At 38.8% G+C, this 16171-nt stretch overlaps 1 protein-coding gene across 1 annotated transcript in view; it reads left to right on the top strand.

Moving 5' to 3' along the window:
• Window positions 1-16171, top strand: part of LOC126092652 (dynein axonemal heavy chain 1-like) — an 894951-nt gene that overhangs the window by 839198 nt on the left and 39582 nt on the right. The window contains exon 55 of the mRNA XM_049908374.1: window positions 10415-10683. Coding sequence (XP_049764331.1) covers window positions 10415-10683 — 269 coding nt within the window. The remainder of the gene's footprint in view (window positions 1-10414; window positions 10684-16171) is intronic.

The following is a 16171-nucleotide window of genomic DNA, read 5'->3' as shown; positions in this document are numbered from 1 at the left end:
CCTCATTACAGATGTTGGATGTCATAGGCTGGGCAGACTGGTAAGCAGAACAGGCAGTGAACTGTGGCAGAACTAACATCAGACTTTAATGCTGGGTGGAGTGCAAATGCGTCTGAGCACCCAGTGCACCAAACACTCTGAATGATGGGCCTCCGCAGCCAACAATGCTTGCATTTATAAATGTTAACACCATGACATCGGCAACTACGACTGAAATGCGCACATCACCATCGGCACTGGACATTGAAACAATGGCAATGGCAGAGCACTACATGATCTGATGAATCCCACTACCTTCTTCATCATGCCAATGGGAGAGCCCAAATCCATCATCTTCCAGGGGAACAGTTCCTTGACACCTGTACTGTGGGACGGAGACAAGCTGGTGGTGCCTCCATTATGCTCTGGGGAACATTCCCATGGGCATCCGTGGGTCCATTGGAGTTATACAAGAGACCGTGACAGCCAAGGAGTATCACACACTGGTTGCAGACCATATACACCCCTTCATGACGATGATGTTTCCTGATGGCAGTAGCATTTTTCAACAAGATAATGCACCATGTCACAAGGCCAGGAGTGTGATGGATTGGTTCGAGGAACACAGTGGTGAGTTTCAATTCATGTACTGGCCCCTCTCCATGTCAGATCTGAACCTGGTCAAATACATCTGGGATGTGATTGAACGTTGGCATCAGAACTCAATGGCCCCCTTGACAGGAATTAGGTGGTTTGTGTGCATATGTGGTGCCATCTCCTTCCAGTGATCTACCAAAGCCTCATTGCTTCCATGCCATGCCCCGTTGCCGCTGTTATCTGTGCTGAAGGTGAACATGCCGGCTATTGGTAGGTGGTCACAACGTCCTGGCTGATCAGTGTATTTGATATTCGTTGGAATGGATGTTCTTATTTAAGTTTGATTTTGTCATATTATGAGCGACACATGTGAAAAAGTTGTTAAATGTGTTGGCTATTTTAAGGGGATTGTTACTTTTGTATTGTCTTGTGATAGTGTTATATTTTTGCATGGCACTATGTGAAGGGCTTATTGCAGTAGTGGTACAAGTCCATTTTTCTTCATATTGAGATACAGATTCCTAAAGTTAAATGAATACTGAAAAATCTGCAGTTGAGATACCAGAAATATTCAAGCATATGGCTTCTTGCTCGAGATGAACCTTTCTTTCTGTTTGTTTGGCTCATTAATTTCAGAAGCATTATAGACAGAAAAGTGGAGGTAATGGACTTGGACCACTATTGAAATAAGCCCTTTGTGTTTTCCCCACACTTTTTAAATAACACTCCAGGTAGCATTTGCTTTATTAGCTGAATTATAAATTTATTCATCATTATGAATTATTTTTGCTGCTCTTATTATTTTTCTTAGTGTTGTGGAATATTTTTTGTGATCTTTTTCTTCTTGTGTTATGGTCTCTGTAGGACCACGGCTAGCCGCTTCGTGGCTGCATTTTCCTCTTCTTTTCTCAGAACCTCTTCATTCTTTATCTTCGTCTCTCCCGCTCTTCTTCCGAGATCGTCAGTGTCCGTTTCTCCTGTCGGCTCCGCTGGTGACACTCTAATCTTTTCCTGTATTCTTCTCTGTCATTGATCTCCGGCATATTGGTTGGTATAGATTTGTTCCCCAAATTTTCCTTTCCTTCAACCTTGATCCCCAATTCCAACCACTCCTTCCGAAGTTCAACAATCCACTTGGTTCCTGTCTTTCCCCTTGTCCTCCCCGTTGTTTCCCACACTCTCTTCGTCATTCTGTCCATACTCATTCTAACTACATGTCCTGCAAACCTTGCCCTCTTGAGTCTGATTTCCCTGGATATTGTTCTCATGTTCCGGTACAGTTCTTCCCTAGGTCTTCGCATCCACCTCTTTTGGGACTTAGTATTTTTCTCTTGTCTTTCTCTAGTTGTTCTGCCCCATTTCTTCCTAGTGTCATCATCTCAGCAGCATATAATACTGCATTCTTCACCATTGCCTTGTAGTGGCTGATCTTTGCCTCTGTGGATATATTCTTTTTATTGTATATCTCTCTTGTCATGCAGAAAGCTGACATCTTCTTTATCCTCTCTGTTAATCTCTCCTTGCTCCTGTTCCTTCCTGTTATAAATTCTCCCAGGTATTTAAATTTGTCCACCATTTGCACAGTGCCTTCCGGTGATTCTCAGTCTGCAGTGCTATTTAATGTCTTTGTCTTGTTGTAGGTGATCCTCAGTCCCACCTTTCTGGCTACCTTACTTAAGTTGTCGAGTTGTGTCTTTGCATCTTCTTCCATCTCACTTTCTATTGCTATGTCATCTGCAAAGGCTAGGCAGTCCACTTGAGCCCTGTTGTCCTTTTTGTCCCCCACATGGGTCTTTGGTATTCCCATTTCCTCGTTTATTGCTTTCCACTGCCTGATCACTTCGTCCAGTACTATATTTAACAACAGTGGTGACAATCCATATCCCTGTTTAACACCAGTCTTGATTTCAAATTCTTCTGACAGTGCTCCTCTGAATCTCACCCTTGCTTTTGTGTCTGTCAGAATTTCTTTTATGAGTTCTTATGTAGTTCCATCAAGTCCTCCATTCTTCAGGATCCTAACAAGAGTCTGTCTGTCAATGGAGTCATATGCCTTTGTGAAGTCCACGAAGGTTATTACTGTTTTTTTGTTTTTTAGAGCACTATGTTCTATCAGTTGCTTCAGGATAAATATCTGTTCTATACAACCTCTTCCCTTCCTGAATCCCGCTTGGTAGTTGCCAACTGTACTTTCTACCTGTTCTTATACTCTCTTAAGCAATATTTTTGACAGCACCTTGTTTCCGACCTCTAGTAGCGATATTCCTCTGTAGTTGTTCACATCCCTCTTGGTCCCCTTCTTATGTATTATTACTAAAGTTGCATTCTTCCAAACTTCTGGCAACTTCTTTGTTCTCCAGATCTGGTTAATTATGTTGGTCATGTTGTCTGTTGCTTTGTTGCCTCCCCACTTTATTATCTCGGCTGCTATACCATCTTCTCCAGTTGCCTTATTATTATTATTTAGATCGCTTATGGCATGTGCGACTTCATCCCTGGTTGGAGGGTGTGGCTCTCTCTCTTCTGTGTCAGTTCCCAGTTCCAGCTCTTCTTTACGTGGTTCACAGCCAGCTCCCCTTTCTTATCTCTTATAAACAGTTCTCTACCCTTGTATCCAATCAGATTCTCTTTGAATTTCCCGAAAAAGTGTCTGCTCTTGTTTTTCCTGAAGTTGGTCTCAGTTCCTGCTTCATCTTCTGTCTTGTGGTCCATCTTATTGTTTGGGCCGGTTCCTTTCTTGCTCCTAAGAAAACTTCCCATTTTTGTGGGTCCTTCTTACTACTCCAGTCTCTCCAGGCTTTCCTGCGAGTCTCTACTGCTTCCTCACATTCCTTGTTCCACCACCAGTGCTTCCGTCTCTTTTCTTCCTTTCCCCATAGTTAAGCCTGTTTTGCCATATTTTGCTTCATGTCGTCCCATTCATTGAATGATTCAATTCCTTGCTCATATCTGGATCAATTGTGTCTTAATTTGTCTCTGTCTATCTGTATATTTTCTGTTGTTCTATTCGTTTGTGGCCGTCTGTCTCTGTTTGGAATCCAAAGGCACTTAACTTCTGTAAGATAGTGATCCGATTCTATTTTTGTGTTCTTCCTGACCTTTGTGTTCATGATCTCTTTAGCATTTGCCCAGCTGATTGCTATGTGGTCAATTTGGAATTCCCCAAGGCGGGTGCATGGGTTTGCCCATGTCTTTTTCTTACACGTTTTGGTCCTGAAGTGTGTTGTCATCAATCTCATTTTGTGTTCTTGACACAGTTCAATTAGTCTTTCTCCATTTTTGTTTGTCTGCTGGTGTGCAGGGTACTCGCCCACTACTCCTTTATGTTGCTTCTCTCTTCCAATCTGTGTATTATAATCTCCTACGAGTATCTTTACATGTCGAAATGGTATGTTTTTCAGTGTATCATCTAGCTCTTCCCAGAAACTATCTGCAATTTTCATATCTTTCCTGTTCTTGTCATTTGTAGGTGCATGTCCATTTATTATTGTATAAAATTTGTTCCCTGCTTGAAATGTCAGTGTTGATATCCTTTGACCTGCTCTTCATTTCAGTTATGCCATCCTCATATCTCTTGTCTACTATGAACCCTGTACCAAAGCACCTAGGTGCGTGTCTTTCCTTTTTGTAATATATACATAATTCATTTTTCATCTTACATATTTTATGAAGTAGTCTCATTTTCTAACATGAAATGCTTATTCCACCTGAGATCCAACAGTTTTGTTCTAGAATTCCCCCTTACGGTTACAGTTTTCTGTAGAAATGCATTTTGAAGATAATGGATTACTATACCTCTTTACTTCTGTATGCATCCTCTTTGGTTTGAAGCTGGCACAGTACTTACAGTAGAATATCTTTGGCTTCCCTCTGACACCCATGCCTCCATCTTTGCTACCCTCCCTGTTTACCTTTCCCCTGTTGCTTCATAACCTGGGTTGTGAGTAACTGAATCCACTTTCCCTTCTTCCACTTTCCCTTCTTCCCCTTTTTCCCCTCTCTCCTCCCTGACGAAGGAACAAAGCTCCGAAAGCTAGGATACGTAACTTTTCTGTTCTGTTTTGCGTATCTATTGGCTGTACTGAGCTGAGGTAGGTACTGGCCAGCCCCTCTATCTCTTCGTTAGAATCAGAATATTTTGACAACTTCAGTTATCTACTGTAGATTGAGCCTCCACAGATGGGAGGCTGTATGGAAGAGACTTTTTGGTACAGGTGACAGTTGTTTGTTTGCTGTGCAGCTGCTGAGCCATCTGGCGAAAGACCTGCCTCACACTGCCCTGTTACCCCCTCCTTGCTTCACATGTTTTCCCCACCCCCTACCCACCTCCACCTACCCAGGAAATTACTTTTGGTAATCAATATTCAGTAATCAGTCTCACCACTATCACTAGCATGTTTGGATGTCTGCATGGTTGTGTGTGTGAATATGTGTTTTCTTACTAGAAAAAAAGCAAGAACTTGAAAGCTAGTGTTAACTGTTTCCTGTTATGTTTTCCTGTGTGCCACCCAACAGACCTCTATTACAGACAATTTTAGATACCTTACAGAAAAGTTGGAGATATAGGCTTCCAGTGATAGGTGTTAATATGCCAAAATATGTTTCCCACAACTCACTAAATATGCAAGGTCATACTGTATGAACATTTTCAATTAACAATATTTCATAATTAACAAAGTTTCTGAGTTAGCTCATTAGATCACTGCAACTATATTAACAAGTACTATGAAATGAGCAATGAACTTCATTTATTTATAAATTTGGAATTACTAAGCACTCACTGTGTACTGGGGTACACTATCATATTGTATTATCATAGTTTAGGGAAAAAAATTAGAAAATCTTGGAAGGCTGAAAACATAGCAGATGGGAATGGATACTCAGCTTGATTTGTCTCAATATCGTTTTTATATATTATGTCAAATCAGTGTAAGCCATGTGCTAAATAAAATTAGATTATCTATTTTCCCAATCACATAATGTGCATAATACTGTATCACCTCATATAGCATATCAAACTGTAATGGAGAGAGCACCTCACTTTCCTCCATAAATGCTAAATACAAGTTACGATTGAGCCTCAGTTTGTCTTTAAACTTGTCTTGAATTTCACGCTTATAAACTTTCACTATATGTTTTCATACACTTGGCCACTGCTGATCTACTCTTTATCTTCACATTTACATATATAGTGACAGAGGAGAAACATGCATTGATATTCAGTATGATTTACTTACATGTTATGTTTAAATCTCTCTGTGACATAATCAAAAAGGCTAATTATAACTTCTGTATGTTGATGTAACCACTGTATCATTTGAAGTTTGCTTGTAATATGTGGTTCATTATCCAAAGGGATGTTAAGTTTGCCCTCAAGTTATTGTATACTTGAATCTTCCACATTTTCTACTGTTTTTGCAATTGTATTTGATACAGAGCATGCTAACATTGAATTGTGACTCTCTGGTATAGTAGGCTTTGTCTGAAAAGAAATAAAATGAAAAGTGTTGCTCCACATGTGGTCTGACACATTGATTTGCATGTCTGATCTCATACAACAGAGTGCATAATGTTACTGCGTATGCAAGTATAGGATGGTACCTTACACTGAAGTTGCAATTTTGTCATTTGTAAACAACAGTGTAATGAAAAGGGTAGATTGCTACTCACCATATAAAGGAAACATTGAGTCACAGGCAGGTACAACAGGAAGACTGTTGTATGTCTGAGCTTTCTCCCAAACGGTCGAAACACACACACACACACACACACACACATACACACACACACACACACACACACACACATTGTCATGCTTGTGCAGCTCTCACACACATGACCATTATCTCTCATCTATGACAGTCGTCATGGGTGTTGTGATGAAGCAAGCTGGGATAATTATTTTAATTCCCTTCTTGTTTTGCCATCTGCCTCCTTAAATTTGTTTTGTTACTTTTAACTATTTACCATTAGCATATGCATGTTTAATCTGCATTTTCATATAAGAGGAAGGTTGGCCCTCAGTTTTAAAGTATATAACACCAGATCTAATTTTGTGCTTAGTTTTATGTAGGTAATTGATGTTCTAATTTATTTTGACTATTCCTAGTTAGTATCTTTCATTACAGGGTGAAATCAGTAATTGTTTCATAACTTAAATTCTATTGTTGACTTACAAACAAATATAAATTCCGTAATAATTATAAGCATTTGGAAGACGAGATACTAGTAATCTGAAAGTATCTATTTGGCTCTATTCAAAAACATGTTATCAAAGCCAGCCCCAAATAAATTACAAAGTAATTAACAGTTTTCTCAAAAATATTGTTTGCGTAATGATATTGATTAATTTTAAATAAATCGGCTTAACCCTTGCAGTAGAAGAAACTGTTAAAAATACCAATTATTTCGATGTATTCAGTTAATTTAATGAGTTAAGTTTTAATTGTAATTTCTGTAAATTTAACTTTGAACAATGTGTAGTTTCAGCACTTATTATTGTGATGATATATAAAGGCCCGATTTTCACGAGACAGTGACTCCACAGCCTGTGTTGGCTAGAACAACAGCAATGCTTCAAATTAACAGTGTAATAAATGTTAAACAATTAGGCCGTTTGTTAAAACAGTGACAGTCTCTGCTCCATATATACCTTTCTATTCTTCAAGAATTGTAAACTTTGTGGTTATGTTTTTACTGATCATAGATGCTCAACACAAAACTATTGTAGCAGTATGTGGAGGTTCACCTGCAAACTATTAATGAGGCTTATGGAAAGTTTAAACAACAGTCCACTGGCCATACATACATAACTTTGGATTATTGGGGGTTGTGTAAACAGTGAAAGTAAAAGACTGTGCAATGTTACTGTGCATATGTCGGCTACATTATTTACAGTAGTCAGTGTCCAAATTAGAAACCCCGTTTTTCAGCCAGTGTAGCAATGCAGTGCATTGACATCGAGGACAACAAACGAAGAAGATAAAGCAGACGGAACTGCTACTGTCTGTGAGTTTTGCTTGTGTGAATATGTATTTCCAACTTTAGAAGAAGTCCTTTTAGGTGAAAGCTTAGAAGCATAGCAGTCTTTCCGTTGTGCCTGTCTGTGACTCAGCATCTTGTCTAGACAGTGAGCAGCAATCTGTCCTTTTCATAATATGTATTGTCATTATTCCATTCTGGGTTTTCCATTGTTTGACTTTGTCATTTATTATGCTGTTAAGGAAATTTGAGGAGATGGGACCTGGATGAACTGAAAGAACCAGAGATTGTAGAGAGCTTCAGGAAGAGCATTAGGGAACAATTGACTAGAATGGGGGAAAGAAATACAGTAGAAGAAGAATGGGTAGCTCTGAGGGATGAAGTAGTGAAGGCAGCAGAGGATCAAGTAGGTAAAAATACAAGGGCCAGTAGAAATCCTTGGGTAACAGAAGAAATATTGAATTTAATTGATGAAAGGAGAAAATATAAAAATGCAGTAAATGAAGCAGGCAAAAAGGAATACAAACGTCTCAAAAATGAGATCGACAGGAAGTGCAAAATGGCTAAGCAGGAATGGCTAGAGAACAAATGTAAGGATGTAGAGGCTTATCTCACTAGGGGTAAGATAGATACTGCCTACAGGAAAATTAAAGAGACCTTTGGATAAAAGAGACCCACTTGTATGAATATCAAGAGCTCAGATGGAAACCCAGTTCTAAACAAAGAAGAGAAAGCAGAAAGGTGAAAGGAGTATATAGAGGGTCTATACAAGGGCGAGGTACTTGAGGGCAATATTATGAAAATGGAAGAGGATGTAGATGAAGATGAAATGGGAGATATGATACTGTGTGGAGAGTTTGACAGAGCACTGAAAGACCTAAGTTGAAACAAGGCCCTGGGAGTAGACAACATTCCATTAGAACTACTGACAGCCGTGGGAGAACCAGGCCTAACAAAACTCTACCATCTAGTGAGCAAGATGTATCAGACAGGCAAAGTACCCTCAGAGTTCAAGAAGAATATAATAATTCCAATCCCAAAGAAAGCAGGTGTTGAGAGATGTGAAAATTACCGAACTATCTGGTTAATAAGCCACGGCTGCAAAATACCAACACGAATTATTGACAGACGAATGGAAATACTGGTAAGAGCCAACCTCGGGAAAGATCAGTTTGGATTCCGTAGAAATGTTGGAACACATGAGGCAATACTGACCCTACAAGTTATCTTAGGAAATAAATTAAAGAAAGGCAAACCTACGTTTCTAGCATTTGTAGACTTAGAGAAAGCTTTTGACCATGTTGACTGGAATACTGTCTTTCAAATTCTGAAGGTGGCAGGGGTAAAATACAGGGAGCGAAAGGCTATTTACAATTTGTACAGAAACCAGATGGCAGTTATAAGAGTCAAGGAACATGAAAGGGAAGCAGTGGTTGGGAAGGGATTGAGACAGGGTTGTAGCCTATACTCGATGTTATTCAATCTGTATATTAAGCAAGCAGTAAAGGAAACAAAAGAAAAATTCAGAGTAGGAATTAAAATCCATGGAGAAGAAATAAAAACTTTGAGGTTTACCAATGACATTGTAATTCTGTCAGAGACAGCAAGGGACCTGGAAGAGCAGCTGAACGGAATGGACAGTGTCTTGAAAGGAGGATATAAGATGAACGTCAACAAAAGCAAAATGAGGATAATGGAATGTAGTCGAATTAAATCAGGTGATGCTGGGTGAATTACATTAGGAAATGAGACACTTAAAGTAGTAAATGAGTTTTGCTATTTGGGGAGCAACGTAACTGATAATGGTCGAAGTAGAGAGGATATAAAATGTAGACTGACAATGGCAAGGAAAGCATTTCTGAAGAAGAGAAATGTGTTAACATCGAGTATAGATTTAAGTGTCAGGAAGTCGTTTCTTCACTTCTGAAAGTATTTGTATGGAGTGTAGCCATGTATGGAAGTGAAACGTGGTCGATAAATAGTTTAGACAAGAAGAGAATAGAAGCTTTCAAAATGTGGTGCTACAGAAGAATGCCGAAGGTTAGATGGGTAGATCACATAACTAATGAGGAGGTATTGAATAGAATTGGAGAGAAAAGAAATTTGTGGCACAACTTGACTAGGAGAAGGGATCGGTTGGTGGGGCATATTCTGAGGCATCAAGGGATCACCAATTTAGTATTGGAGGGCAGTGTGGAGGCTAAAAATCGTAGAGGGAGGCCAAGAGATGAGTACACTAATCAGATTCAGAAGGATGTAGGTTGCAGTAGGTACTGGGAGATAAAGAAGCTTGCACATGGTACAGTGGCATGGAGAGCTGCATCAAACTGGTCTCAGGACTGAAGACCACAACAACAACATGCTTTTAAGATCTTTAGACTGTTATAAATATTATTGATTTTACTTTTCTGTAGTTGAGATGTTTTGTAGATGCTTAACAAATAAAAAGTAAATTAATATCCTACAGTGGGTTATGTTTATTTTTACAAGTTGAAATGTATTGTGCAGGAACTTGCTAACCTGACAGTATGAGAGTATTAAATTACACTTTTCAAAATGACCAGTACCAAAAGGATACCAAATAAATATATACAATATTTATAAACTTTCCAGGCTGTTTTGAATGTAATTGAAGTTACTGGGAAAGTGTGTGCAGTATTTCGTCATATTTCTTTTTGCTATGCTTTTCAGTTAAGTTCCATTTTATTTATTTTTTATTCAGTTAATATCATTTATAGTTAACAGCTATACTTCTTGTCTTGTTCTGATTAATTATTACTTGTAATGTAAATAACTCCTATTATTCTTCACAAGAAGCAAATGTATGAGTTCATATAACCTGTATGAAATTCTACAGTTGCCTGCAGATGCACTACTTGCAGACTACGTTGATTACATTCGTACGTTACCACTGAATGATGATCCTGCACTTTTCGGGCTTCATGCAAATGCGGATATCAGCTATGCACAAAGTGAGACATACAACTGCCTAGCAACATTGCTAGCTCTCCAGCCTCGTGTGGTTGGAGGGGAAGCACAGAGCCAAGAGGAAGTAACTTCCTCCAGTGCCAGAGCAGTACTGCAGCAAGTTCCACATCCTTTCAATCTGTCTCATGTATCAGAAAAGTAAGTAAGCAAGAAAAATTTATGAGTTGTGTTTCTAAGTCTTACCCTTGGGAGACTGTTTCCGTCAATCTGAGGAACATTACAGAACTCTTTTTACTAACATGTCCTGACAATAAAAGACCTGAGATATTTCATGCCATAGCTCAAAAGAATGAAAAATACTTTTTGATGTGTACTTTGCAGGAATAGCATTGATCACAGATAGAGATGAAATTTATTGTATGTGAAATACTTCATTTCATGGTAATTTATTATGTAATTATTGATTACAAAGAAAATATGAAGATACTTCGCAGGCAATAAGTGTGAACATTGCTTTTTCTCACATATAGTGGGAATTGCTCAGTCCATGACATAAAAATTAGTTAGAAGGATTTCTGAGTTCGGTTTACTAGTAATTTTAAAATCATACATTAACATTTACGTACTTATAGGTTTTAACATTCCATCTCATGTGACATATCCAAAAATAATAACAATACAACCTCATTATAACAGCTGTTGCATTATTATCGACCAGTACAACAGCACCACATGTCAATAACGGAAGTAGAAATGTTAAGGCATAGAACTGCACTTCCATCAAAATATGTATACATTACTGTGCAAAACTTAAGGAAGGGATAGATAAAGTACATGACATATTGACAACTCAGTGGAAATGAGTGAAAGTGTGGGAGCATGTTGCCAGAGGTCTCCTAGTCATGCTCAGAAAGCCAGATGTCACATGCCATGAGATCAGCACAACTATAACACCAAATAGGCCTGATCCCGCAACACAGGTAATTGAACTAATAGGAAAAGACAGTGTGTGTCAGTCAGGGAGCAGTTATGGTGGACTCTGATGGTGTTCTTCACTACAATATGGCCTGGATCCAATGTCTGGATGGCTTCCCATGGGGAAGAATTGCCGAGAAACTGGAAGGAGGATGAGGTGTGATGACTGTAGGAAAGGAAGTATTGCTCATGGCATTGTTTCATGTGCATGGGGAGTCATCCAAACTGCAGGCACTGCTGCCTGAAGGAGAGGAGATGGTAGACCATGGTCAGCTACAGTAGCAGATGATCATGACATTGTGCAACAGGCAAGAAGGTACCCATGTCAAACAGTCAGTGCAGTGGCATCCACATTTAACAGGACAGCAAGGCACACAATCTCACATTCCACAGTGGCTTGTCAGCTGCATGTGAGTAATGTTTTAAGCGGTTGACCAGTACCTTGTGTTCATTTTGGCATCTGCACATCAGCAACACCATCTGCATTGTTGCCAAGAGCATAAGTTCTGGATCAACGATGGGTGGACCACTTGCTTTTCTGAGATGAGGGCAGAGTCAGTGTGGGTAGTTATTCTGGATGTATCCTGATATGGTGAAAGGTGGGAACATGTAATGCACCAGTAACATTATCCTATGTGATCAGGGTGTTCTGATGTTGGAAGGTGTAATCTTGCATGGGTGCACTGACCTACAAATCTTCAAAAATGGTACACTAACTACCAAATGTTACTGTGACATTGTACTCCATACCCCTGTGTTTCTTTTCAGGGGTGCATTCTATTTTTACGGATTACGATGTGCAGCCACATTGATCAGTGCAAGCGGAGGAGCTCTTGGAATGAGAGGATATTCATTGAATGCGCTGACCTGATGATCATTCATTGACTTAAATCCCATTAACGTATGTTGGATGCATTAAGGAGACATATTGCAGCACATCTGCATACACCTATGACAATTCAGTAGTTATCGCCTTTGCATTGGTGGAGGAGTGGAACACTCTACCATAATAACATCTTACAAACCCTTTGGCCAGCATGGGAGCATGATGCAGAACATGCATTTCCATCCATGGTGTTAACACACCCTATTGAAAACCATGTCCCACCTTTCATTATGTCCAGGGAACCATCATAAATGACAGTGACTTCAGTGTAATTATTGTTTTTGAATCAGAGTGTCATTTTTCTTCATCTCATTGCATATGTCTTACAGGTACCTTCTTGTACTATAAAATATATTACAGCTGTTCTTTTCATATATGGTGTGATTTTCATTGCACTATGTTACTTGGCAGACACATAATGTGGAAGTTACTTTCATCCTTAAGTTTTACGCAGAATTACTTTTTTCTGACCCTTAATTTTATACTAATGTATAAAAGCAAATAAAGGACATACAAAATCTTATACTGATGCAAATAAAATATTTGTAAATATCATCATACTGGCAAAACAACTGTGATTTGGCATTTTATATGCACATTATAAAAATCCTAATCTTCAGTCAACACATAGTGTATAACACTCCCTGTCTGCTACTGCTATACCTTAACCTCGAAGCTGGAGGCAGTTTGCAAAACAGAATTATTTTGTTATAGCAATTATGGTATAAAGCAACAGAACAGTGTTACCCTCTGAGAGGAATTTTGCTAGTTTGACCGTGTTGTTCCTAACGGAGGTGGCTTATCGGAAATGAAAGTCAGAATTACGTAAATATTGGAATAGTGACAAACAAAATTTTGCCTAGCTATACTGTTTATAGAATAAGGGAAACGGTCGCCAGCCTAATTAGGCAAGAGAAAGATTAACGTTCTCGTTAATGAAAGTAGGTATAAGTAACTATAGTGGACAAACACAACCTAGACTTAGCCACACGCGAGTGCAATGAACTCTGACACACATATGTTTTAAGATTGAAGCTAACATTTAGAGCAGCACAAACTATTTGCTAAATTATAAGAGATACCGAAACGCTCTATTACTTTCAGGCTTACATAAAGTGAATGGTCTTTATAAAATTACTATTAACATGCACTTCTAATACACAAGACACACAAACACTTAGCAGACATGAATAATAATGTTTCACAACTGCAGCTTTCTCACTTTTACTACCGTGAAACATAAAATTAACATTAATGTAAGATACTGACCCACTTTCTGATATTAACAACAGGCAGTAGTGTGATTATTTACTAAGCAAAACTCTATAAGCCACTGTCTTGAGAAATTTTAATTTGAAGTTGGCAATAACACTTTAATAAGCAATTTTACTGGGAAAATTATTTCAGCAAGCATCATTAACTTTAACTTTCTCTTTACTATGTTCAAAGGGCATCAATTAGAAAACTGGGTTTCAATGTACTTTCAGTAAGGACACTCGGTAATCACTTTACTTCAAACGGAAAGGACCCTGAGAGGTGTTATGATGAGGAGTAAAATCAAGGTTGGTACATATATTCAGATATAAATTACCTTATATTTCAACACACTAACACATCCATTAGGCTGATCCTTCACTGTACATCAATGCAGTATTTCGATACAATGATTGCGCAATGTGGTGGCAACTGCATGTTGGTAGGTGGAATTGCAGGTAGAATTGCTGGACTCTGTCATTTCTTGGTGGCGATGATAAATACAAATTCCAGAATAGTTCCAGCTATTTATCCACCCATCCGAGGCATTGGAAAGTAGCAGAAAAAGCCTCCCTCGGAATCATCACAATATGCATCTGTTACTTGGCAGTGCACGGACTCGTAGCTCATCTCCGACTGCTGGCTCGTCCCCGACTGACTATCAGTTCCACCTTTTCTACCTAGGCCAACCACAATTTGCGCACGCTACACAGTTCCGTTCCCGAGGTGAACCACTACACCTTTTACATACAGAATAACTAAGAGCCCTAAGTGAGGATCAGCAATTTACATAACAGCAAACAAATACATTAAATAAAACAGAACATTTTCACATATTGACACTTCTACAAAAAAATTATTCACACAAAATTACAATCATATACAGTAAGTTTTGTTCCCTCCAAATGGGACAAAGAATATAAATTGCAGATACACTACTTTGCGTTGAACCAAAACATGACATCAAAGTTTATATAAAGAAAGCAGTGTACAATTTTATGTTATCGATTCAATCACACACATTTACCAATACTCAATGTTATAACATTAAATAAAGCAAAAGCAAAATAAATCCATACAGCATAAGAGCTGTGGTGTTACAAGTGTAAGTAATTGTTCTTGGTAACATCATTACCTATTCTCATATTGTCAATGCAGAATGGTTAGATATGGTATATAGGTTTGAAGAAAAACTATTATATTGAGACAAATAGGTAGGGTGTTACACAACTGATGCAAATCAGAAGAATAAAAATGGAAACTAGAGTCATGTAGCTCATGGCCCTGTTTTCCAAAGCAAGTAACTCACAAAGACTGTGAGTGTTTGACAAGATAATTAGTAATTTAAAAGACACCATGTGACAATTATATACAAACTACTAGTAAACCAAGCACATAAATTTTTCTAAATTAATTTTCTTGTTATGGAGTGAACAGTTCCCAACATGTGTGGGAAAAGGCAATGTTTTATGTATTGTCTGCAAAGTGTGTATAAAAACTGAAAATCCAAAAATACATCCACAATGATGAATGCAACAAGCTTTATTATTGCTATAAAAATTTCATAAACAAAATTCTGCTATACTGGAAACCATTGACACAAAAACATCATGAACTATATTCTGGCAAGTAGCTCATTGGAAAAAAAAGTCCCTTGATATATTCAATGTCATCAAACTTTACAGTTAAATGAAAGTAACAATGACAGTAAAAGATATATTTGACAGATTGACTAGACAATTTAAGAAATGATGCAGAACAGGAAATGAAAATGGGGAACCATGCCAGGTGACTTGAAGGGGAAACAAAAAATGTGTAAGGAAATGAAATGCCTACAGCCATTCTTACGATCTTATTTATTGTGAAGCTACCAGTTTCAGCACTTCAGTATGCCATCTTCAGGCCTTAGTTGATGCTAAAGAGGTTATCATGATCTGTACATATGCTGCATCAGTGGCCAACGTGACTGGTTTACACAGACTATCTGTAACTGTGATGTCAGCATCAACTGTTGGAGTTGGCAGCACAACCTAAGGGCCGTGTTTATCCAGCAGGGTGACTGGTCCAACACATTCCAGTGAGTGCTGCTGGGTGTCCACATGGTGCATACCTACTAGCTGAGATTTTATATGGTGAGACACTGTTCCTCCCTGGTGATTAGTCTTTTCCAACCATCCCCCTGTGCCAACCTTTGGTTAATAGTGTTTGGTGTCATATTGCCAACCTTCATGTCCACCCATCCCTCCCCTCATACCCTTCCTAAAATTTTTGTATCCAGCCACATGTGACCAAGTCGTGCCATGTGATGATACTGTCCATGCCGCACTACAGCACCCATTCTTGGGCCAACATAGAGTTGTCCAATGCCTCCCCAACACGTGTGCTGCATAGCAAGCCAGTCATGGTCTATATCAGCAATTGAAACCTGCCTGGTATCTCATCCACAAGCCCCCTGATACAGGCTCTACCATCACGGTGGCTTGCGCCCCTACTCCCAGCCCTCCCTCTCCTGTGACTTCGTCCCTTCCTTTCCAGACACTATTCCACATCTGCTGCTTTCACCAAGAGGAT

The sequence above is a fragment of the Schistocerca cancellata genome, chromosome 7 (assembly GCF_023864275.1).
Source record: "Schistocerca cancellata isolate TAMUIC-IGC-003103 chromosome 7, iqSchCanc2.1, whole genome shotgun sequence".
NCBI lineage: Eukaryota > Metazoa > Arthropoda > Insecta > Orthoptera > Acrididae > Schistocerca > Schistocerca cancellata.
Note: the sequence above shows the minus strand (reverse complement) of the source record. Positions and strands in the feature narration are given on the sequence as shown.